The 23,869-nt window shown below is 38.1% G+C and overlaps 1 protein-coding gene and 1 long non-coding RNA gene across 3 annotated transcripts in view; one reads left to right on the forward strand and one right to left on the reverse strand.

The window, feature by feature from the left end:
- Efhc2 (EF-hand domain (C-terminal) containing 2) overlaps positions 1 to 23,869 on the reverse strand; it is a 188,001-nt gene that overhangs the window by 145,775 nt on the left and 18,357 nt on the right. For both annotated transcript variants that reach the window (XM_006527706.4, NM_028916.5), the window contains one exon: positions 3,655 to 3,843. In XM_006527706.4, coding sequence (XP_006527769.1) covers positions 3,655 to 3,786 — 132 coding nt within the window. In that variant the 5' untranslated portion in view covers positions 3,787 to 3,843. The remainder of the gene's footprint in view (positions 1 to 3,654; positions 3,844 to 23,869) is intronic.
- The window catches only part of Gm35105, a 203,063-nt gene that overhangs the window by 26,258 nt on the left and 152,936 nt on the right, over positions 1 to 23,869 (forward strand). The window contains exon 2 of the long non-coding RNA XR_001782853.2: positions 9,259 to 9,324. This is a non-coding gene — a long non-coding RNA (predicted gene, 35105). The remainder of the gene's footprint in view (positions 1 to 9,258; positions 9,325 to 23,869) is intronic.

Consider the following 23,869-nt stretch of genomic DNA (forward strand, 5'->3'; position numbering starts at 1 on the left):
TATAGTTGCTAGGATTTGAACTCAGGACCTTCGGAAGAGCAGTTGGTGCTCTTACCGACTGAGCCATCAAACCAGCCCCCTTGAGAGGAATTTTTAAGGACGGGATAAAAGCACCAAATGAAGGGGGAATAAGCAAAGCAATCATGCATTCACAGAGCAAGTTGAACTCTGGCCTTACAATCCAAGGGAGCCTGGATCATTGCATATAATTGGTTCACCTTGAGAGAATGAAGCAGAACCCCTTGGCTTTGATTAATCTTGTCAGCTTCTAGGGAAGGGCTGGGATATGTCTGGGTGCTTCAACTTCCATCAGCATGGGCAAGGCTCCAGAGAGGTTTATAAGTGTGGAAAAGCAGTCACAGCAGCTAGGGGCTGGGAATACACCTCCTAATGTGGACCTGGTTAGGCATCAATAACATTTAATACAGATACTCATTTGAATATGGCCTCCAAAGAATTGCCTTCACTTCTACTTTGTATTATTTGAGAGTATAACCTTACACATATCTCTGGGATTAGTAGCTATTTGAAAAGCTGACAACATGTTAAAAGTGTCTCATTTTAAGAAAACAAATGATTAACAGGTGTTGACTTCTTTTGTTGAGCACTTTATGATTTGCTATGGGTAGTAACTAGGATCTGCTGGCTAGCTTACCATCTTGCCAGGGCACATTAATATCTCAGAGTCTTAGGGTCTCATTTAAAGCTCAATGAATATTTAATTGTTGTTGACCAAAAAAATAAGCAAAAGAATTATGTTGCATTTAGTCATATTTGAAAGGAGCAAGCTCTTTATTTTCTCATGCAGTCTCAGGCTACTATAATTCCACCTTCATGAAATATTCTACATAATTTTATAAGTACTTACAGAAGTGAAAATGTGTCTTTAAAAAGCATATATTAAATATTGAAAAAAAATAAAATAAAGAGAATTTTCAAAGTTACATGCAAGAGAATGGTGCAGGGTATATTATTATTTCCATGCTGGATTAAAAATATTATCAACAATTTTTTTTTACTTAAGAAGTAAAAATAGAATCTTTTCTTTGGCCCTTAAAATTAAATATTCTAAAAGATACAGAATTGCCAAGTCAGTCAGCCCAGAAATTGTTTTTGAGCTTTAAGTCTACAACAGAACCAGACGTGGAAAAAATTTTAAAGAAATATTGGCCCGTGTTGAAAATCAAGCTGCTTTCCCAGGGAAGAAGCGTCCCTGTGGTCTGTTACATCTCTTATAAGTATCATATCTGGGCTGCAAATAGCATGAGCTTTAACTGATGTATAATATCCCAGATGACATGGGAATGTGTCACTTCTACCATATTTCAGGACATTTTGATTATTATCAAAGTATTGCCAACTGATCCATGTTAAAACATACTAAAAAAATAATCACTTGATAAACTGAGCATATTGTGATTTGAATTCTTTATCTAGCCCTGAATTCTTTTCAATTTACAGGGAGGAACTAAAACAATATAACAAGTTCATTTTAGAGAACAAAGCATAAAGCTGTGATTCAGGATTGCTGTAAACATGGCACATCCATATGCTGCCTTATAGAAAAAAACTGCTTGCCTTGGATTTCTTTCCTTTGTTCTTTTTCCCTGCTATAGATACTAAAATACTGATGGTATGGTCAACAACAGAGTGCTAGCCTAACAAGTTTAAGAACATCATTAGAGTCCCCATCTTTAGAGTGGGAGAGAGAAAAATAGATGACAAGACATAAACTGCATTCCCCCTTTATTGAACTATTGGCTGTATCTCTGTGTGTATTCTTTGCAAACATGTACCTTAAAATTATTAAGGTATAATGGTGTATATATGTAATCCATCCCTCAGAAGACAGAGGCAGAAGAATCAGGACTCTAAGACCAGCCTTTCAATATAAATGGGTTTGAGGCCTTGACTAATAATGGCATATCTTCCGTTTACTTTAACAGTTCTTATCACCTCACACTACAGTAGTTAGGGATGGAGAACTTAATTTAGTATGCAACATAGGAAACATTTTTTTTCAATTCCTATTTAATGCCTCATTTAGAACATACAAGATTAGTTAATGGCAAAAGTGGCATGGTGACCTGACTCTTAGATACTTCTGTCTAGAGAAAGGCATGAGATGAAGGTTGATAAGCACTATTTGGGAAAGATAAGTATTTGATACCCTACAACAAAAGTGCCTTATCAGAAACAACTGAGCAAAGATAATTTTTCTTTGTTTAAGGTACCTTTGCTCTTGAAGTTTTTTGTCTAAGGCTAGGCAGGAAGTAACCTTGTCTAAAGGATACAAAATTAAAACTGGATAGAAAGAATAACTTCTGGAAATGTAGCACATACCACAGCAACTACAGATAATAGTAATGCATTATATACTTACCAAGAAAGTAGATTTTAAGCATTCTTAACTGGGCATGGTGACTCACACCTCTGACCAGTACTTTGTAAGCAAAGGCAGCCCAACTTGGCCTATATGGTGTTTGAGACCATCCTAGTCTATATGGATAGTTCTAGGCCAGTCAGGGCTGCATAGTGATACCCTGTCTTTAAAAACAAAACGAACAAACAAAAGCAACTTCTTACCAAGAAAAGCCTGAAGTAATACACATGCTAGTTTGCTTGAATTAGCCAATCCACAATGTGTTACATATTTCTTTTTTTCTTTTTTATTAGATATTTTCTTCATTTAAATTTCAAATGCTATCCCCAAAGCCCCCCCCCCCCGCCCTGCTCCCCAACCTACCCACTCCTGCTTTCTGGCTCTGGCATTCCCCTGTACTGGGGCATATGATCTTCATAATACCAAGGGCCTCTCCTCCCATTGATGGCCAACTAGGCCATCCTCTGCTACATATGCAACTAGAGATACAGCTCTGGGAGGCAGTGGTTAGTTCACATCGTTGTTCCTCCCATAGGGTTGCAGATTCCTTTAGCTCCTTGGGTACTTTCTCTAGCTCCTTCATTAGGGGCCCTGTGTTTCATCCAATAGATGACTGTGAGTATCCACTTCTGTATTTGCCAGGCATTGGCGTAGATTTACAAGAGAGAACATTGTCAAGGTCCTGTAAGCAAAATCTTGCTGGCATATGCAATAGTGTCTGGGTTTGGTGGTTGTATATGGGATGAATCCCCAGGTGGTACATAGTTCAAAAACACATGTTGTACATCCTAAATGTATAGTCATCCCTTGGTATCTGCAGGGAATTTGTTCCAGAGATAAACAAGGATGTTTGAGTATGCATAATGTATGCATAAAACCTCCACACAGCCTCTTATATTCTAACTCATTTCTGAACAACCTATGATACCTAGTGCAATGTAGTCCTATGTAATTAGTTGCCAAAGGAGATTGTTTGGAGAATAACACCAAACAAAAAAGTCCATATACACTCTACATAGATATACCCCATCCCAAATATTTTAGACTGCAAGTTGGTTGAATCCATATCTATGGATCCTGCTGACACAGAGGGCCAACTGTTCACATTTTTGTCAACTTAGAAAAAAAGTTGAAAAAATTTTATGCACAAAGTCAATATGTATAAAAGCCAAAAATTAAAACAACATTAATATACATATCGAAGATGCTATTTCCTATATCTACATATAAAACTTGACATTTTAATGTCTCCCCAATATCATGTGACTTACCTGCTTATCAAAAGCAACCCAGGATGGTGCATCGGTTCCATCTCCTTTGGGAAATACACTGTGTTTAGGCTTTATCTTTTGGCCATATAGCAGATCTCCACCTACTCCAGGCTTATTCTCACTCACCAGCATCCTGACATTGTTGCAAAAGCCCCAATGTTGAGATTTATGGAACCTCTCCTTTCCTATCTGTGGGTACAAAAGACAATAATAGTAAATAAAAATGGCCAAAGTTACTCTTTTTTATTTTTCTTACAATAAAGACTTTTCCAACATAAATAGATTGTCCCATTTGTTTTTCCCATCATAAAATGTATGTGAAGAGTCAAGTAACTGTGGGCAATCTCTATCCATAAAGTTGTGCCACATTTTATATTCAGTTTATTTTAATTAATTTAAAACTTTGAGAAGCAGAAAGAATAAAGCTAATATTCCATGCTATTTGCAATATTTCAGAATGATTACTGCAAGTGAAGATTTTGAACACCGGCTTGCTAATTGGACTACTTTACTCATTTGCAAAGAATACAAAACAGAAAAAAAAAAAACTTAATTACTTCAGAGAAGAAAGCCACTGCTTTTCACAGAAGCCTAACTAAAAATTACATTTACCAAAACAGAAAACAAAATCTTGTCCTCATCAACATTAATATAAAGGGAAATTCTTCACAGCTGACATTCTCTTAATTATGAAACCTTGCCTTCCACTAGTTTTTAGTGATTTGGACAGAGAGGAGGCACAAGTAATGCCAAGAGTTGAAAAAGATGAATCGGGGATTGGAGGATGAGGTAAATCAGGCAAAGAAGAGATAGGAAGATATTCCCAGCAAGACCATGAGAAGTACACTTCTGAGTGTGAAGAGCAATAGATAGCAGTTCTGAGTGTGAGGACAAATAGACAGGAATAGGAATAGATGGGAAAGTCTAGTCAAAAAAGAAGTCAAGTTCAAGCTTGAAAGGAAGGTTCACTGGAATAGAATATCTAAAAAGGTCCATAATGTGGAAAGTCATATATTGAAATACCTTGATAGTCTCTTTCAGCAAGCTTCCAGAATAGTCAATGAACCAGGCCATATTCTTGATAATATATTATAAAGATTAAGTCATAGTCAACCTCCATCCCCTAAAGAGTTCTCCTAATGGTTCATACAAGTCTGCATGTATCCTGGTTTCCACAATCTAAAAGCCCTTGATTGTTAGAAGGCTTCACTTGTTGACTTGACCCATATAACTTCATAAAGTATCCACATGTATCCTCCCCTTTGGTCAGATAATTTTCTCAGTTTGCACCTTGAGGCCCATTCAGTAATATCCCTGGACAGGTTCCACATAAAGCTCACTTTCCTCAAGAATCAAGTAATGCCCTACCGCATTGTCATCTTTCCTATAAATATCATATGAGAACTCACTTGGTGCTGAGTTATGTAGACTCCAGGGATATGGCTTTGGGCAAATCTCAGCTATCTGTCATAGTCTAGAAGCCAGTTACACCCTTAGATTTAACAATAGCTTTTTAGATATGACACCAAAAAGATTCAGGGAGAGGGGAGGAGGGGAGGACAGTGTAAGGAAGAACAAGAAGGGGGATCAGCAATTGGGATGTAAAGTGAATTAATAAATAAGTCCATTAATTAGAAAGTTCATTTGTATGAAATTCTCAAAGAATAAAAATATATTTTAAAAATTATTTTTAAAAAATCCCTGCACACAAACATTTAGGTCCTATTTCCAAGTATGATGGCAGAGGCTTACATTCTATCTTCTCCCTTTCTATGAAGGGAGAGTAAAATCTTAGTTCAATAGTATAATGCTGAATTAATTTTGGGCTTCTGACATATTTCTCTAACCAGAACAACAGAAAACAGGTCTTGACTCATAGCATCCAGTGTAAAGACACCATTTTGGTTTACCCTTTTTCTTACTATGATCTTCAACTCTTGTAAAGTGGATCTAGTTTCCACTTTAAATGTTTAGTTTTACTGGGGTTTCAACTGACAGAGTTATTAATTATATAATTGATTTGTTGGACTGTAGATGCTTTATTTTTAATCCTGAAAGTGACTTGCATGATGGCAAAGTTTGGCAATATATGACTCTCTGAGGCAAATGCCACAGAAATAAGTTGAAGAAACTAAGAGAAGCTGGGCATGGTAAGTCACATATGTAATACCAGCATTTGCGAGACTACAGTTAGAGACCAGCCTGATCTACATGGCAAATTCCAGATCAACCTAGGCTGCAGAGTGAGACCATGTCATAATAAAGAATTCAAAAGGAGGACAAGAACTTGGGTAGAGAAAACAGTGATCTTAGCAGCAATGTAACCCTTAGAAGCTGTGTCATGTCATGCATGTGTGGGCATATCATAGGTGCTAGGAAACATAGAATGAGGATGTTGAAAAGACATTGCACAGAATATGGTAAAAACCCATACCACAAAGGAACCAAGAGTGACTACAATCAGTTAGCAGTATCCACACTCAGATTCTAACTACCTCTCCTCGAATTATGGGTTCATTTGTCTCTCTGGTGTAGGAGCTAACAGCTTTAACTTCCCTGTAGATTCCTGTGTAGAGAAACCTAAAGATACTCAAGTGTTACACATTACAGACAGGCAAAGCCTCCTCTGACCAAGAATCTTCCTTCTGTCACAATCTTCACACCCTCCCACCTGCCACCTTCAAGTATCCCAAATAGCAATCTGCCCTTACCAACAGTGTTTTCTCCCACCATTTGCTCCTGCACTTTAGATTTCCATGTTACCTTACCTTCTTTTTTGGCCTTACCTTGCCAGACACCGCATAAATCTAGCTTATGGGCCAATGGAGCATTAACTGAACACATGAGGTGGAGGTCATAAATACAGGCTGCTGAAATGACTTGGGGGTATGGGGGTAAAGGTGCTTGCCATCAAACCTGAGAATTTGAGTGCAATCCATAAGTCTCCTGTTCTCTGACCTCTAGACATGTGTCACAGCATATATAATATATCCCACCTCTCCATAAATAAATATAAAGCTATGAGCTCCACTAGATAGACTTCAGAAGCTGTGAGCCAAAATAAACATATGTTCCCCCACCCCTACTCCCTATATTAGGTATAGGCAACAGAACTACAAAAGTACTACACTGGGTATATTGTGGCAGTCTAAGCAAAAGGTGATGGTGGACCAAAGTAGATGGCTGGAAGTAATGACAATGGAAATGTAGATCATAAAGTGATTGTGGCTAGATTAGATAAGGGGTACAGAAAAAATGGGGTACATGGTCAATAACTACAAATATTTTGGCCTGGGAAAATGGACATGAGGAGTTTTACATACTAGGATATGAAACAGAGCCCCAAAGTCAATCCAGAGCTCTATTTTGCCATGTTAAGTTTGATAAAAAGCACAGAGAAATGATGATTAGTAGGTGATGGTGTAAGTCTGAAGTCTAAAGAAGAGTTTAAAGCTAGATATCAAAATATGACATATAACAGCTGAGGTCTAGTGTTTAGGCAATCTAATACTGGATTGAATGATGGTACAGTAAAGAAATCCAAGACAGAAATTTAAAGTTTAAAATATCCCCATGTTACAATTCAGGGAGATGGTATAGAATTAGCAAAGAAGACCAAAAAGGACTGTCTGCAAGACAGGAAGAAAACAGGAAGATTTAGTGTCATGGAAACTGGAAAGAAAGCATTTGAATGAGGGCATGATTAACTAGTTTAAATGCCAATGATAACCCAAGTGAAAATGAGCCTTGAGACTTCACCTTAGATTTGTCAACAAAGAAAGTCATAAACTTGATGAGCATGCTTTCTGCAGAGTCACAAGAACAAAATATCCCGTGAGCCATATGTTTTTGTTTTGTCTTTTAAAAATTATTCTAAGTAAGATATTGCAAAATCAAAGCTCTTGAGTTTCTAGTATTTATAATTTCTTTAAAATAACTTGAGCCCAGAAGAATATAAGAAATAAATAAAAGATTGTCAAAACGCCATCTCTTCTTGAAGTTCCTCCTGGCTGCTAGAAGTAGAATGTTCTGTTCCTGCATAGATTATCTGCAGACGTCATGAAGTTCACCCTATCTTTAAATCATTTTACATACTTACCCATTGATTTCTACTAGTATTTCCAAGGCCAGATATAGTACCTAGAACACAATCATGAAGATCTTTGCCCTTGAAATCAGCAGTAGTATTGTGACAGGACAAGACAGTGAAGTGGTTCCTCTATCTTGTATTCTTGCTGAGGTCATTTTAAGTTTAACTAGAATTTGATCTCCTTGATGGAGAATCCCATCTCTATTCTAGGAAGGTCAGGATGTCCTGACTAGCTTATTTTAGCTTCTGTTAAACTGTCTGTTTATGTGGAACCCCTCCAGCTAACTTCTTGTCTCAGCTTATGTGAAACTGCTTGCTTCAAACTGTTTACTTCTATGAAGGCCCCTGAGGCTGCCTTTTAAAAACCCATGTTCTGATGTTCTGGATAGTTGGAATCATGCCTAGGTTCTGGAACATTTGAGTATGGTCCCAGCTGACTGGAAGAAAGACTTGCAGATGACTATAAACTGTGTCAGATTGGTCATCTCTGGTGGGCTACCCTAAACAGTACAAAGAGAAACAAAAAAAAAATTGCACAAGGTTTCTATTGGATCGATTCACTCAACAAATGAGCCACAGCTTCATGTCCATAATTTCTAGATAGCCATCTGTTTACTTAACATGTTTTATAAGTCGTCTTTTGATATCTTTATGTTTGATGTTAGACTTCTTAATTACTAAAAATAAGGATGACAGGACTTGGCACAGATTCAACAACAACAAAAAAAACCTATTGAGTCAAACATAAAGGTGGTTTATTTTTAAATGAAGATGATTGGATGTTGTCACCTATTCTCTCCTCATACACATTCAAGAGTGTGCACATACTTTAGAGTGGCATAGACCTCTTTACATAGAATATAAACATGAATTATTGGAAACAAAGCAGAACCAGGGTCTAAAGGCATAAACTTAGCAATATAAAGAATAGAACAGAAAACAAGCATTTGATGCCATTTCCATTCAGGTTTGGCCATATTTGTACCATTTCACCCAGAAGCACTTTCTCTTCTCTAGAGGCCCTTCCCTTTAGCATCTCTAAGTTGAGAATAGGAAAAGCTTCTTTGTAGGACCTTATTTAGAACTGAGAGAGTATCTGGGATTGTGGCTGTCTACTAGCACTGATTTTGTTCTTAAAAAGAACTGAATTAGGCTTCCAATTAAAAATGATAATAAGAGCTAAAGAGATAACTCTATGGGTTCAGAGCACTGGTTGTTCTTACAGAGAATCAGATTTTGATTCCCAGCACACACATGCCAACTCACAACCATCTGTAACCCCAGTTCAGATTTGAAGCCTTCTTCTGACCTCCTTGGGCATATGGTGCACAAATACAAATGTAGGCAAAATACCCACACACATGAATAAATGATTTTTAATTAAAATTAATAATTATTATAATTATAATAATAAAAAAGAAGCAGATCCTATACCCTCAATTACTTGTGTTATTTTTTTTCTCTTTTCCCAAATATATTTTTTGAAACTTTTCTGATTTGGTTTTCTGGCACAGAGTATGTAACCTAGGCTGAACCAAACCTGAGATGCTGCCTGAGGCGATCAACTGCTAGTATTACAGGTATGTCCAATGATATCCTTTTCTATTAAAAATATTAAAAGTAATACAATGAATATTTTATATCATCTTAGCTTCCTACATTTGATTAAATACTTTTATAGATTTATCTCTACTCAGTACATTATTGGTTAGAATAGTTTTTCTTCAACATGTATGAACTTTCTAATTTTCCTTCCTTGACTGAAAATCACTTTTAACAGTGTTCCCCTGAGCTACATGAATGTGGGATTTATTTCTTAATAAGTCTTATTTCACATATAGTGTGTAGCAAGGGTTTGAGAAACAAAAGTTAAGTGCTGGAGGCTATTTGTGTTTTCCACTCCCCTAAACAAGTTAGGGTATGCTTGATCACATATAAGCAGGAGGAATGTGAACAGTGAGGAACACGGGCTGCAGGAAAAACTGAATTGTAAGCTGACTTCAGCTTGAGCCTGCTTGTTCCCACTTTGAACTCTAATTAATAGAAATACCAGGGGAAAACTGCCCTGGGCTGGAGCCAATCAGGGAATAGAGGAAAGGTGCCTAAAATTCCAGAGATTATCTATAAATTGCTCAAACTGTCTGAATCTAATCCCTGTGCATCAGGATACTGCTTGCCAAATAAGGTGACTGCCAGGCTGGAGACCCCCATTCGCCTCTCAAATTAGTATAAGAGCCCTGTCTACTTGGGGTTGAAGCTCTCAGCATGAATCTGCTGCATTGGAGGAGACTTAGGGGCAGAGCTTAAGCTTGAATAAAGACTCTGCTTTTGTATACAGATTCAGGCACCTGGTGGTCTTTGGGGACCCTGAAATCTGGGCACAACAAACAGGAAATATGTCAGGATGTATAATTGTCCTTCTCTGGATGTAGGCAGAAGGTACACAGGCAAGAATTGCCTTAGGGTGTATGCTTGCCACTGATTGGACGCGATAAGAAATTCGGTTGTGCTTTTTTTAAGTCCCTGTAAAACATGACTCAGGGCCATTTTCTGGAAACCCAGAGATGGACCTGGCCAGAGCCCATTCACCTGGCCAATATGTAATTAAGGCTTGCAAATGTGGCTTTATATTGTGGTAGTGGTCTTATTCTCGACCAGTCAGTCAATCACTTGTGAAATTAAATATACCTTCTTTTTAAAGATTTCCTTTTTGGCAACTAAGTGTAACAAATAGCATATGACTAAAGGACATAGGAACTCAAGGATCCCCACTTAGAATCTTCTATAAGACATTATCTTGTAGAAAGAGAAATGTGATTCTGGGTATGTTAGAGACAAGAGGCAGACCCAGCTGGATTGAGGAGCATTTTCTACATGCATAGAAAATTACGTTTGAGAAGATACTATAAGAGTTAATACTCTCATACATAGGTTGTGGTGTGAACTTGACTGCTGACTAGGTAGGTCACAGTGAGCTAGAACCTCATCTCTGCAGGTACAAGTATTTCTTTTGCTATAATGGCTAATAAAACTTCAATTCCTGTTCCAGGCATTCAAGAAGCACTCAGCTTTCTTAATCTCAGAGAAAAATTACATGTATAGCATCATTTTATAAATGAGAATTCCAAAGGAAAGTCAGAATAATTTTCCGATGTTACAATGATTAATCTAGGATGCAAACCCAAACTCTGGGCCTCAGCATCAGGCCTACATCCTTTTCTTCCTTCCTTCCTTCCTTCCTTCCTTCCTTCCTTCCTTCCTTCCTTCCTTCCTTCCTTCCTTCCTGTCTGTATTTCCTTCTCTTCTTCATTATCTTCTTTTGCTGTGCATTGGAGAGTATATGTATACAATGTACATGTGTGTGTGTGTGTGTGTGTGTGTATGCCTATGTATATGCATATGCACATGCACACATAATGTATATGTAATGTACATGTAATGTATATGTGATATATGTGTGTATGTATAAATTAGATTACAAATTATAAATTAGGTTAGTATAAGATGTCTTCAATGGCTTTTCCAACTTATTTTAAAATTTTGATTTATCTATGTATTCTTTGAGAATTTCAACTGGAGAGATGGCTCAGCAGTTAGGAGCACTGTCTGCTCTTCCAGAGGTTCTGAGTTCAGTTCCCAGCAACCACATGATGGCTCATAACCATATATAACAAAATCTTGTGACCTCTTCTGGCCTGCAGGCATACACTCAGGCAGAACATTGTATTCATAATCAATAAATATATCTTTTTTAAAAAGAGAATTTCATACATGTATACAATGCATTTTGATCACATCCATCCACCTCCAAGGAGAGACCACATCCCTGAAGAAAATGGATTAACTTCTCCCTAGCAGCCAGTAATTGTCAATACCTCTCAAACAGGGGTGTGGAGCCCTTCTCCCATTTATGTCTCCAGTTTATTTTTTACAATATGGACTTTCACTGAACCTAGCGCTCACCAATTAGCAAGAATGGCTGGTCAGAAAACCCCAGAGATCCTCCCCAGCACCAGGATTATAGGCAGGCAGGCTTCTGAGGGTTTGCACAACATCCTCATTTTCATGTCATAAGCACTTTACTAACTATGCTGTCTCCCCAGCACCAGTTCTCATATTCTTTGGTGCCTTGCTGCAGAAAAGGAAATACTCTTCCCTTGTTTAACTCATTGGAGTTGAATAGTCACTTTTGCTTTTGACAAGTGCTATTGACATTTTGGCAAAATGATTGCTATGATCTTGAAAGGAAAAGATGGGTCAAGTAACAGACTGGATTCCTTAAAAGTTCAGCATATATGAGAAGACAGTTCTAGAGAATCCCTTCTATGCCATCCAGTTATAGAAATGTAAGAACTGAAGAAAAACCAGATAATACTTAGCATTCCAGGGGCTAGATGTAGCTCAGTGATATAGCACTTTACTGACAATCACTGGGCCCTTATTCAATACCCAAGATTTACCACTGCAAAAACAACAAGCATGGTGGCAAGCACCTCTACCCACTAAGCCATCTTACTGTCCTAACAATACTTTTTATACTTTTCATACTTTGAAGATGAAGTCTTCCTGTGTCTCTAGACTGGTCTGGAATCTGGGATCCTTCTGGCCTTGGCCTAATAATACTGGGATTATAGGTCTGAGACACTGAATGACAGCATCTAATTAATTTCTGACATAGAATAATCTAAAAATCATTTGTCTTAGATATACCTATCTGATTATATTATGGACTAGTTTCCTTCTATTCCAAGAGGACTGTGGGTTTTTTCTCCTGCCTTAATATCATATTTGATTTAGAAATTCATTTTCTTTTTTCTCTTATACTTTTATAGAGAAGTCATTCAGAAACTATTTTAAATTGCCCTGAGAAGACAACAACAAACTGTCAAATGTTAGGGTTCAGAACCATGAGAGTATAAAAGCTACCATTACTTATTAATAAACTCAAAATCACTGAAGGAAGCCCAAACACGAAAATAAAAAAAAGCATACAAAAAAATCCTCCAACACTCTTAAGCAAATTTTTCTCTTTGCAAATCTAACTTAGAAAAATGTGCATGTGAGTATTAGCTATCAACTCAATATAGCAATAAAACTGTTTTATATAGTTAATAATGTATTTCAATTGGAAAGTAAAAAAAAAATTAAGTCAAGATCTAGAGAGATGTATAACATCTTCCCCAATGTTCTGATTTTTTTCTCTCTAAATAATTCAACTCAAAGCTCTAGTTAATAAAGAGAATGATTTCAGGGCTTTCTCCTAAAGTCAGTTAAAATCAAAAGCTCACTGTAGTTGATTAGTTAGTGTCTCAACCTCTAAATTCCTTCTCCCATGACAATATGCACTTAAAAATCCACCCCCCCTCCCAAATGTGAACAATGCACTTGTTTTCTTAGCTTTGTTTTCAGAAGTTTGTTTTGAGATTCTAGAATGGGTTTTTGTTCTCCTGAGCCAGGACCTAATGTATCCTAGGCAAATGCTCCACCACCACATACCCAGGCATTATTTTAACAGAGTAAGATCATTTTGTGATCTGAATGATGATTTTCTTTATTCTTTGGGAAAAAATAAGAAAAACAGAAAGAAAAATCCTAACAGAAGCAAAGTAGAAGCAATCACTGACCATGACATTAAACGTTGCTAAGTAGCAACAGCAATAAAAATAGTATGGCAATGGGAGATGGAAGGACACAGGTCGATAGAACAGAAAGAAGTATCCAGAACATACATATGCTCTACCGAATTTTTTTACAAAGGTGCAAAAGCAATTCAGGACTTTTTATCAATGGTTCTGGGAAACTGAGCATCCAAACCTCATACCTTATATATAAAAATTGACTGAGTCATAAACATTAATTAAAACTGTAAAACTATTAGAAAAAAGAGACATTCTTAGGCTGTAGTGCTGAGCAGAGAGTTCTTAGCCTAGGCCAGGCCAGTTATATGGGTTAGGAGCTTGCTATCAAGCCTGATGACCTGAATTCAATCTCCAGGACCTATGTAGTAAAAGGAGAGGAATGATTCCCACAAGTTGTCTTTTATGTCCATGCATTTCCACGTAAATAAATGCATGTGCACACATGCACATGTAAGTATAATTGAAGTAAATTTTGGGACTTTTGCCCTTGGAAACAGTGTTAAAGATTGATAAAGACAAATTGTAGACTGAAAGATGATATGTGCAAACTACATCCCATCCAAGGAATTGTCAAAAAGTCAACAGTTAAAAATTTAGAACTGAGCAAAACACAAGATAACATTTCACCAAGGTAGAGCTATAGCTGGCCAATAAGTACATGAAAACATAGTAAATTCATTAACCACCACAGACTGACCTATCCTTCTGTGTGTCCTAGTTTGCTTCCTATTGCTATGATAACACATTCTGACCAAAAGCAACATGGGTGGGAAAATGCTTATCTGGCTTACATGTCCCAGTCACAGTCTATCACAAAAGGGACATAGGGTTAGGAAGTCAAGGCAGGAACCTGGAGTCAGAAATAAAAGCAGAGAACATGTAGGAATACTGCTTATTGACTTGCTCCCTATGGCTTACTCAGCCTTTTTTATTTTATTTATTTCATTATTGGGTATTTATTTCATTTACATTTCCAATGATATCCCAAAAGTCCCCCAAACCCTCCCACACCCACTCGCCCACCACCCATTCCCACCTTTTGGCCCTGGCGTTCCCTGTACTGAGGCATATGAAGTCTGCACAACCAATGGGCCTCTCTTTCCACTGATGGCCGACCAGGCCATCTTGTGATACATATGAAGTTAGAGACACAAGCTTTTGAGGAGTACTGGTTAGTTCATACTGTTGTTCTACCTATAGGGTTGCAGATCCTCCCAACTCCCTGGGTACTTCCTCCAGGTCCTCCATTGGGGGCCCTGTGATCCATCCAATAGCTGAGCATGAGCATCCACTTCTGTGTTTGCTAGGCCACAGCAGAGTCTCACATGAGACAGCTATATCAGGGTACTTTCAGTAAAATCTTCCTAGTGTATGCAATGGTGTCAGCGTTTGGAGATTGATTATGGGATGGATCCCCAGATATGGCAATCTCTTGATGGTCCATCCTTTCGTCTCAGCTCCAAACTTTGTCTCTGTAACTTCTTCCATGGGTGTTTTGTTCCCAATTTTAAGAAGGGGCAAAGTGACCACACTTTGGTCTTCATTCTTCTTGAGTTTCATGTGTTTTCCAAATTGTATCTTATATCTTGGGTCTTCTAAGTTTCTGGGCTAATATCCACTTATCAGTGAGTACATATCATGTGAATTCTTTTGTGACTTGAGTAACCTCACTCAGGATGATGCCCTGCAGGTCCATCCATTGGCCTAGAATTTCATAAATTCATTGTTTTTAATAGCTGAGTAGTACTCCATTGTGTAAATGTACCACATTTTCTGTATCCATTCCTCTGTTGAGGGACATTTGGGTTCTTTCCAGCTTCTGGCTATTATTAATAAGGCTGCTATGAACATAGTGGAGCATATGTCCTTCTTACCGGTTGGGACATCTTCTGGATATATGCCCAGGAGAGGTATTGAGGGATCCTCCGGTAATACTATGTCCAATTTTTTGAGGAACCCCCAGACTGATTTCCAGAATGGTTGTACAAGCTTGCAATCCCACCAACAATGGAGGAGTGTTCTTCTTTCTCCACATCTTTGCCAGCATCTGCTGTCACCTGAATTTTTGATCTTGGCCATTCTGACTGTTGTGAGGTGGAATCTCAGGGTTGTTTTGATTTGCATTTCTCTGATGATTAAGGACGCTGAACATTTTTTCAGGTGCTTCTCGGCCTTTTGGTATTCCTCAGGTGAGAATACTTTGTTTAACTCTGAGCCCCATTTTTAATGGGGTTACTTGATTTTCTGGAGTCCACCTTCTTGAGTTCTTTATATATATTGGATATTAGTTCCCTATCTGATTTAGGATAGGTAAAGATCCTTTCCCAAACTGTTGGTGGCCTTTTTGTCTTATTGATGGTGTCTTTTGCCTTACAGAAGCTTTGAATTTTTATGAGGTCCCATTTTTTGATTCTCCATCTTACAGTACTAGCCATTGCTGCTCTATTCAGGAACTTTTCCCCTGTGCCCATATCTTCGAAATTTTTCCAACCATCTCCTCTATAAGTTTCATTGTCTCTGGTTTTATGTGGAGTTCCTTGATCCACTTAAATTTGATCTTAGTACAAGGATATAGGAATGGATCAATTCGCATTCTTCTGCATAATAACCTCCAGTTGTGCCAGCACCATTTGTTGAAAATGCTGTCTTTTTTCCACTGGATGGTTTTAGCTCCCTTTTCAAGATCAAGTGACCATAGGTGTGTGGGTTCATTTCTAGGTCTTCAATTCTATTCCATTGGCCTACTTGTCTGTCTCTATACCAGTACCATGCATTTTTAATCACAATTGCTCTGTAGTACACCTTTAGGTCAGGCATTGTGTTTCCACTAGAGGTTCTTTTATCCTTGAGAAGAGTTTTTGCTACCCTAGGTTTTTTGTTATTCCAGATGAATTTGGAGAATACCCTTTCTAATTCATTGAAGAATTGAGTTGAATTTTGATGGGGATTGCATTGAATCTATAGATTGCTTTTGGCAAGATAGCCATTTTTATTATATTGATCCGTCCAATCCATGAACATGGGAGAACTTTCCATCTTCTGAGATCTTCTTTAATTTCTTTCTTCAGAGACTTGAAATTCTTATCATAGAGATCTTTTCCTTCCATAGTTAGAATCACTCCAAGGTATTTCATATTATTTGTGACTATTGAGAAGGGTGTTGTTTCCCTACTTTCCTTTTCAGCCTGTTTATATTTTGTGTAGAGAAACGCCATTGACTTGTTTGAGTTAATTTTATATCCAGATACTTCATTGAACCTGTTTATCAGGTTTAGGAGTTCTCTGGTGGAATTTTTAGGGTCACTTATATATACTATCATTTCATCTGCAAAAAGTGATATTTTGAAAATTCCTTTCCAATTTATATCCCCTTGATCTCCTTTTGTTGTCATATTGCTCTGGCTAGGACTTCAAGTACAATGTTGAATAGGTAGGGGAAAATTGGGCAGCCTTGTCTAGTCCCTGATTTTAGTGGGATTTCTTTCTGCTTCTCATCATTTACTTTGATGTTGGCTACAGGTTTGCTGTAGATTGCTTTTATCATGTTTAGGGATGGGCCTTGAATTCCTGATTTTTCCAAGACTTTTATCATGAATGGGTGTTGGATATTGTCAAACTATTCCACAAAATAGAAACAGAAGGTACATGTGGTTTTGAGTTTGTTTATATAGTGGATTACGTTGATGGATTTCCGTATAGTAAACCATCCCTGCATCCCTGGAATGAAACCTACTTGGTCAGGATGGATGATTGTTTTGATGTGTTCTTGTATTCGGTTAGCAAGAATTTTATTGAGGATTTTTGCATCGATATTCAAAAGGGAAATTGGTCTGAAGTTCTCTATCCTTGTTGGGTCTTTCTGTGGTTTATGTATCAGAGTAATTGTGGCATCATAGAATGAGTTGGGTAGAGTACATTCTGCTTCTATTTTGTGGAATAGTTTGTGAAGAACTGGAATTATATCTTCTTTGAGGGTGTGATAGAGCTCTGCACTAAACCCATGTGGTCCTGGGCTTTTTTTGGTTGGGAGAATATTAATGACTTCTTCTATTTCTTTAGGGGATATGGGAGTGTTTAGATCATTAACCAGATCCTGATTTAACTTTGGTAACTGATATCTGTCTAGAAACTTGTCCATTTCATCCAGGTTCTCCAGTTTTGTTGAATATAGCCTTTCATAGAAGGATCTGATTGTGTTTTGGATTTCTTCAGAATCTGTTGTTATGTCTCCCTTTTCATTTCTGATTTTGCGAATTAGAATGCTGTCCCTGTGCCTTTTAGTGAGTCGGGCTAAGGGTTTACCTATCTTGTTGATTTTCTCAAAGAACCAGCTCCTTGTTTGGTTGATTCATTGACTAGTTCTTCTTGTTTCCACTTGTTTAATTTCGCCCCTGAGTTTGATTATTTCCTGCCCTCTTCTCCTCTTGGGTGAATTGGCTTCCTTTTGTTCTAGAGCTTTTTAGGTGTGTTCTCAAGCTGCTAATGTATGCTCTCTCTAGTTTCTTTTTGGAAGCACTCAGAGCTATGTGTTTTCCTCTTAGAAATGCTTTCATTGTGTCCCATAAGTTTGTGTATGTTGTGGCTTCATTTTAATTAAACTCCAAAAAGTCCTTAATTTCTTTCTTTATTCCTTCCTTGACCAAGATATCATTGAGAAGAATGTTGTTCAGTTTCCACGTGAATGTTGGATTTCTATTATTTATGTTGTTATTGAAGATCAGACTTAGTCCATGGTGATCTGATAGGATGCATGGGACAATTTCAATATTTTTGTATCTGTTGAGGCCTGTTTTGTAACCAATTATATGATCAATTTTGGAGAAGGTACCATGAGGTTCTGAGAAGAAGGTATATCCTTTTGTTTTAGGATAAAATGTTTTGTAGATATCTGTTAGATACATATGTTTCATAACTTCTGTTAGATTCACTGCGTCCCTTTTTAGTTTCTATTTCCATGATCTGTCCATTGATTAAAGTGGTGTGTTGAAGTCTCCCACTATTATTGTATGAGGTGAAATGTGTGCTTTGAGCTTTGCTAGTTTCTTTAATGAATGTGGCTGCCCTTGTATTTGGAGCATAGATATTCATAATTGAGAGTTCCTCTTGGAAGATTTTACCTTTGATGAGTATGAAGTGCCCCTCCTTGTCTTTTTTGATGACTTTGGGTTGGAAGTCGATTTTATTAGATATTAGAATTGCTACTCCAGCTTGTTTCTTCAGACCATTTGCTTGGAAAATTTTTTCCACCCTTTCATTCTGAGGTAGTGTCTGTCTTTTTCCCTGAGATAGGTTTCCTGAAAGCAGCAGAAAGTTGGGTCCTGTTTGTGTAGCCAGTCTGTTAGTCTATGTCTTTTTATTGGGGAGTTGAGTCCATTGATATTAAGAGATATTAAGGAAAAGTAATTGTTGCTTCCTATTATTTTTTTGTTAAAGTTGGCATTCTGTTCTTGGGGATGTCTTTTTTAGGTTTGTTGAAGGATTACTTTCTTGCTTTTTCTAGGACGTGGTTACCGTCCTTATATTGGTTTTTTTCTGTTATTATCCTTTGAAGGGCTGGATTAGTGGAAAGATAAAGTGTGAATTTGGTTTTCTTGTGGAATAGTTTGGTTTCTACATCTATGATAATTGAAAGTTTGGCTGGGTGTAGTAGTCTGGGCTGGAATTTGTGTTCTCTTAGTGTCTGTATAACATCTGTCCAGGATCTTCTGGCTTTCATAGTCTCTGGTGAAAAATCTGGTGTAATTCTGATAGGCCTGCCTTTATATGTTACTTGACCTTTTTCCCTTACTGCTTTTAGTATTCTATCTTTATTTAGTGCATTTGTTGTTCTGATTATTATGTGTCAGGAAAAATTTCTTTTCTGGTCCAGTATATTTGGAGTTCTGTAGGCTTTTTGTATGTTCATGGGCATGTCATTCTTTAGGTTTGGGAAGTTTTCTTCTATAATTTTGTTGAAGATATTTGCTGTCCCTTTAAGTTGAAAATCTTCATTCTCATCTACTCCTATTATCCGTAGGTTTGGTCTTCTCATTGTGTCCTGGATTTCCTTGATGTTTTGAGTTAGGATCTTTTTGCATTTTGTATTTTCTTTGATTGTTGTGCCAATGTTCTCTATGGAATCTTCTGTACCTGAGATTCTCTCTTCCATCTCTTGTATTCTGTTGCTGATGCTAGCATCTATGGTTTCAGATTTCTTTCCTAGGTTTTCTATCTCCATCTTTCCCTCACTTTGGGTTTTCTTTATTGTGTCTACTTCCCTTTTTAGGTCTAGTATGGTTTTGTTCATTTCCATCACCTGTTTGGTTGTGTTTTCCTATTTTTCTTTAAGGACTTGTAACTCTTTAGCAGTGTTCTCCGGTATTTCTTTAAGTGAATTATTAAAGTCCTTCTTGATTTCTTCTATCATCATCATGAGATATACCTTTAAATCCGGGTCTAGCTTTTCAGCTGTGTTGGGGTACCCAGGACTGGCTGAGGTGGGAGTGCTGGGTTCTGATCATGGTGAGTGGTCTTGGTTTCTGTTAGTAAGATTCTTACATCTGCTTTTCACCATCTGGTAATCTCTGGAGTCTGTTGTTATAGTTGTCTCTGGTTAGAGCTTGTTCCTTTCGTGATTCTGTTAACCACTACCAGCAGACCTTGGAGACTAGCTCTCTCCTGAGTTTCAGTGGTTAGAGCACTCTCTGCAGGCAAGTTCTCCTCTTGCAGAGAAGGTGCGCAGATATCTGTTGTTCGCATTTGCCTCCTGGCAGAAGATGAAGGCCTGAAACAGGGCCTTTCCCAGAAGCTGTTAGCTTCTGTAGTCCACAATCTCACCTGTGCAGACTAGTCTTGACAGGATCTTATTTTATTTTTAATACAACCCACGACTACCTTCCTAGGGATGGCTGGATCCTTGACACATCAATCACTAATCAAGGAAATATCCCCCAAAACTTGCCTGAGTTTCAATTTGATGATTTCATGCTATTAATTGAAGTTCCTGCATCCTAGATGGCCCAGGAGATTGTAAAGTTGACAAAAACAAAAACCAAGAAAAATAAATAACTTCAACAGTAACACTATTCCTACAGACTAGCTAAAGTAAATGGCAACACTAAATGTTAACCTGGTTAAGGATGAAGTAGATCACATATACATAACCACTGACCTGACCGTGTAATATAGTGTCTGATCTCAGAAGTGGTTTGATAGTATCGTTATAAAATTAATCATTATTATATGATCCAAGAATTGTACTCTTGGTTCTGTATCTCAGGGAAATGAAAACTTACATTTACAGGCTGGTAAGATGGCTAAGTGGGTAAAGCAATTTGTCACTAAGCCTGAGAACTTGAGTTAGATCCCCAGGACTCACAGATAGGAGGAGAAAATCAGGCCCTGAAAGTTGTCCTTTAACACGTGTGCTGTGGCATACATCCAACCACATATGCATACACACTATAAATAAATATATTTTAAAAACTTGTTTATACAAACTCCTGTGCACAAACATTAATAGAAGCTTCATCTCCAATAGCCAGAAGCTAAAATTACCCCATGTATCCTTCAACAGGCAAATGATTATAGAAATTATGGTGCATACATAAAATATTTGAGTTTACTGCTGGGTTGCAAAAATTTAATAATAATAAAACTTGGATAAACCTCCAGAGACTTATGCCAAGCTGGAAAAAAAAAACCCTAGAGTCAGAATCGCAGGTGGGATCAATGTCAGCATACTGGCTGAAATATAATACCAACATTTTGCAGGATGTTTCCACTGGCAGAAACTGATCAAAAGGCATCTATAACCTTTATGTGTTATTTTTAATGTCTCTACCTAGAAACCTACAATAAAATTTTCAATCACATGCAAACAGGAAAGGAAGGGGCTGGAGAGATGGCTCAGAGGTTAAAAGCACCTGCTGCTCTTGCAGAGGACCAAGTTGAGTTCTAGATATCCCTTCCTTTAAGATACCAGTTATAGCACTAGAAAAACAGCAGAGAATCTGGCCTTCAAGTGGTCAAGTCAGCCACTTTTGATAATGGTGCTGCCAGATCAAAATTGAACATTCTGTAGCCTAGGTAAGGAAGGGGTAAAAATGTCTACTTCTCACTTGGTCCTGCTTTGGGCAATCTTCCCAACCTTAAAAATCTGCATCTGCTCTTTTAGCATTTGTAGTGCACAGAATACAGCTGAGGAGATGGCAAAGGAAAACTTTTGAATTTGTGCTAGGGAGCTCTGGAGTCCCACTGTAGGGAACACCTCTCCCTAAGAGTCTCCCCTGAGGAGTATGCATAAAAACTATCCGTTTCTCCCAACAAATATGAAACAAATATGAAACTCTGGAGACAGCTTCAGTAAGACAGCTCATTTAATGGGGGAAGCAAAGGCTACTTAAACCTTTGGGAGTGGTTAGGGGCTTTCAGTATATGCCATTGTCATAGTTAGGGTTTTAATGCTGTGAACAGAAACCACAACCAAGGCAATTCTTATAAGGATGGCATTTAATTGGGGCTGGCTCACAGGTTCAGAGGTTCAGCCTGTTATTATCAAGGTGGGAGCATGGCAGTGTCCAGGCAGACATGGGGCTGGAGTAGCTGAGAGTTCTACCTCTTATTCTGAAGACATCTAGCAGAAGAATGATTTTCAGACAGCTAGGATGAGGGTATTTAAAGCCCATGGCCACAGTGAGACACCTACTCCAACAAGGGTACACTTCCTAATAGTGCCACTCCCTGTGCCAAGCATATACAAACCATCATCAACCATGATCAGGGTGCTGGGGATGCCTCATTTGCATAAAGAGGAAATCTAGCTGCTACTGGATTTATAAGGGGAGAGGAAGTTTATCCTGTCTACTAAGCTACATGACCTCCTTCCTTGGAGGAGCAAAATTTAGGGGCACGGGGCTATGTGAATTGAAGGACAGAGCAAGGAGGAGTGATCCTGCAGCCAATCTCAGGATGACATTTCTGGGAACTGGACAGGCCTTGTCCCAACTCTTGCTCTAGACTGATTCCCTTATTCCTTGCCCATTTGTCCTCGCCCCACAAATACCCTCATTATACCACAGACACATTGCTTTGAGTTACAATTTGCATAGGGACATCTGGATGCTTTGCTGGCTACCTTGGCTAAGCCAAGCTTACCAATAGAAAGTGTTCTGCTTGGTTTTTGTCAACTTGATACAAGCTAGGGACATCTGAAAAGAGGAAACTCAATTAAGAAAATGACTCTTATCAAATTGCCTGTGGGCCATTTTGTTGATTAATGATTGATGGGAAAGAGCCCAGCCCAACAGGGGGTGGCATCACCAGTATGGTATAAGAAAGCAAGCTGAGCAAGCCATGGTGTCAGGTTCCTGCAACAGCTTCCCTTCAGGAAGGACTGTAAGCTGCAAGATAAATTGTTTCCTCCCCAAGTTGCTTGTGATCATGATGATTATTGCAAAAAGGAAAAAAAAAACCAACTATGGGTATCCTGGGTCCCAAAGAGACAAGAATCCACAGGAGTGCATGCTGGGCTGCAGAAGCAACATAGCTTCTGGAGCAAGGTCCCTTTACCGGCCTCAATCTTCAGCCAGGAAGCAGAGCTGAGCTCCAGACCTCTGTACACCTTCCCTGCAAGAGGAGAGCTTGCGTGCAGAGGGTAACGGAATCACAAGAGGAACAAGCTCCAGCCAGTGACAGCTAGAACAATTAACACCAGAGATTATAGGACTGCAAAAGGCAAACATAAGAATCTTACTAACAGAAACCAAGAACACTCACCATCATCAGAACCCAGCACTCCCACCACAGCGAGTCCTGGATACCCCAACACACACAAAAATCAAGATTCAGACTTAAAATCATATCTCATTATTCTGGTAGAGGATTTTAAGAAGGACATTAATAACTCACTTAAAGAAATACAGGAGAACATGCCTGAAGGTAGAAGGCCTTAACGAGGAAGCACAAAAAACACTTAAAGAATTACAGGAAAACACAATCAAACAAAATAGGTGAAGGAATTGAACAAAACCATTCAAGATCTAAAAATGTAAGGAGAAACAATAAAGAAAACCCAAAAGGTGGCAAGTCTAGAGATAGAAACCCTAGGAAAGAAATGAGGAAGCATAGATGCAAGCATCAGCAACAGAATACAAGAGATGGAAGAGAGAATCTCAGGGGCAGAAGATTCCATAGAGAACATGGGCACAACAATCAAAGAAAAGCAAAATGCAAAAAGATCCTAATGCAAAACATTCAGGAAACCCAGTACACAATGAGAACACTAAACTTACTAGGAGTAGATGAGAATGAAGATTTTCAACTTAAAGGGCCAGTAAATATCTTCAACAAAATTATAGAAGAAAACTTCCCTAACCTAAAGAAAGAGATGCCCATTTACATACAAGAAGCCTACAGAACTCCAAATAAACTGGACCAGAAAAGAAATTCCTCCAGACACATAATAAACAGAACAACAAATGCAATAAATAAGGTTAGAATATTAAAA

The sequence above is a fragment of the Mus musculus genome, chromosome X (genome assembly GCF_000001635.26).
Source record: "Mus musculus strain C57BL/6J chromosome X, GRCm38.p6 C57BL/6J".
Classification (NCBI taxonomy): domain Eukaryota; kingdom Metazoa; phylum Chordata; class Mammalia; order Rodentia; family Muridae; genus Mus; species Mus musculus.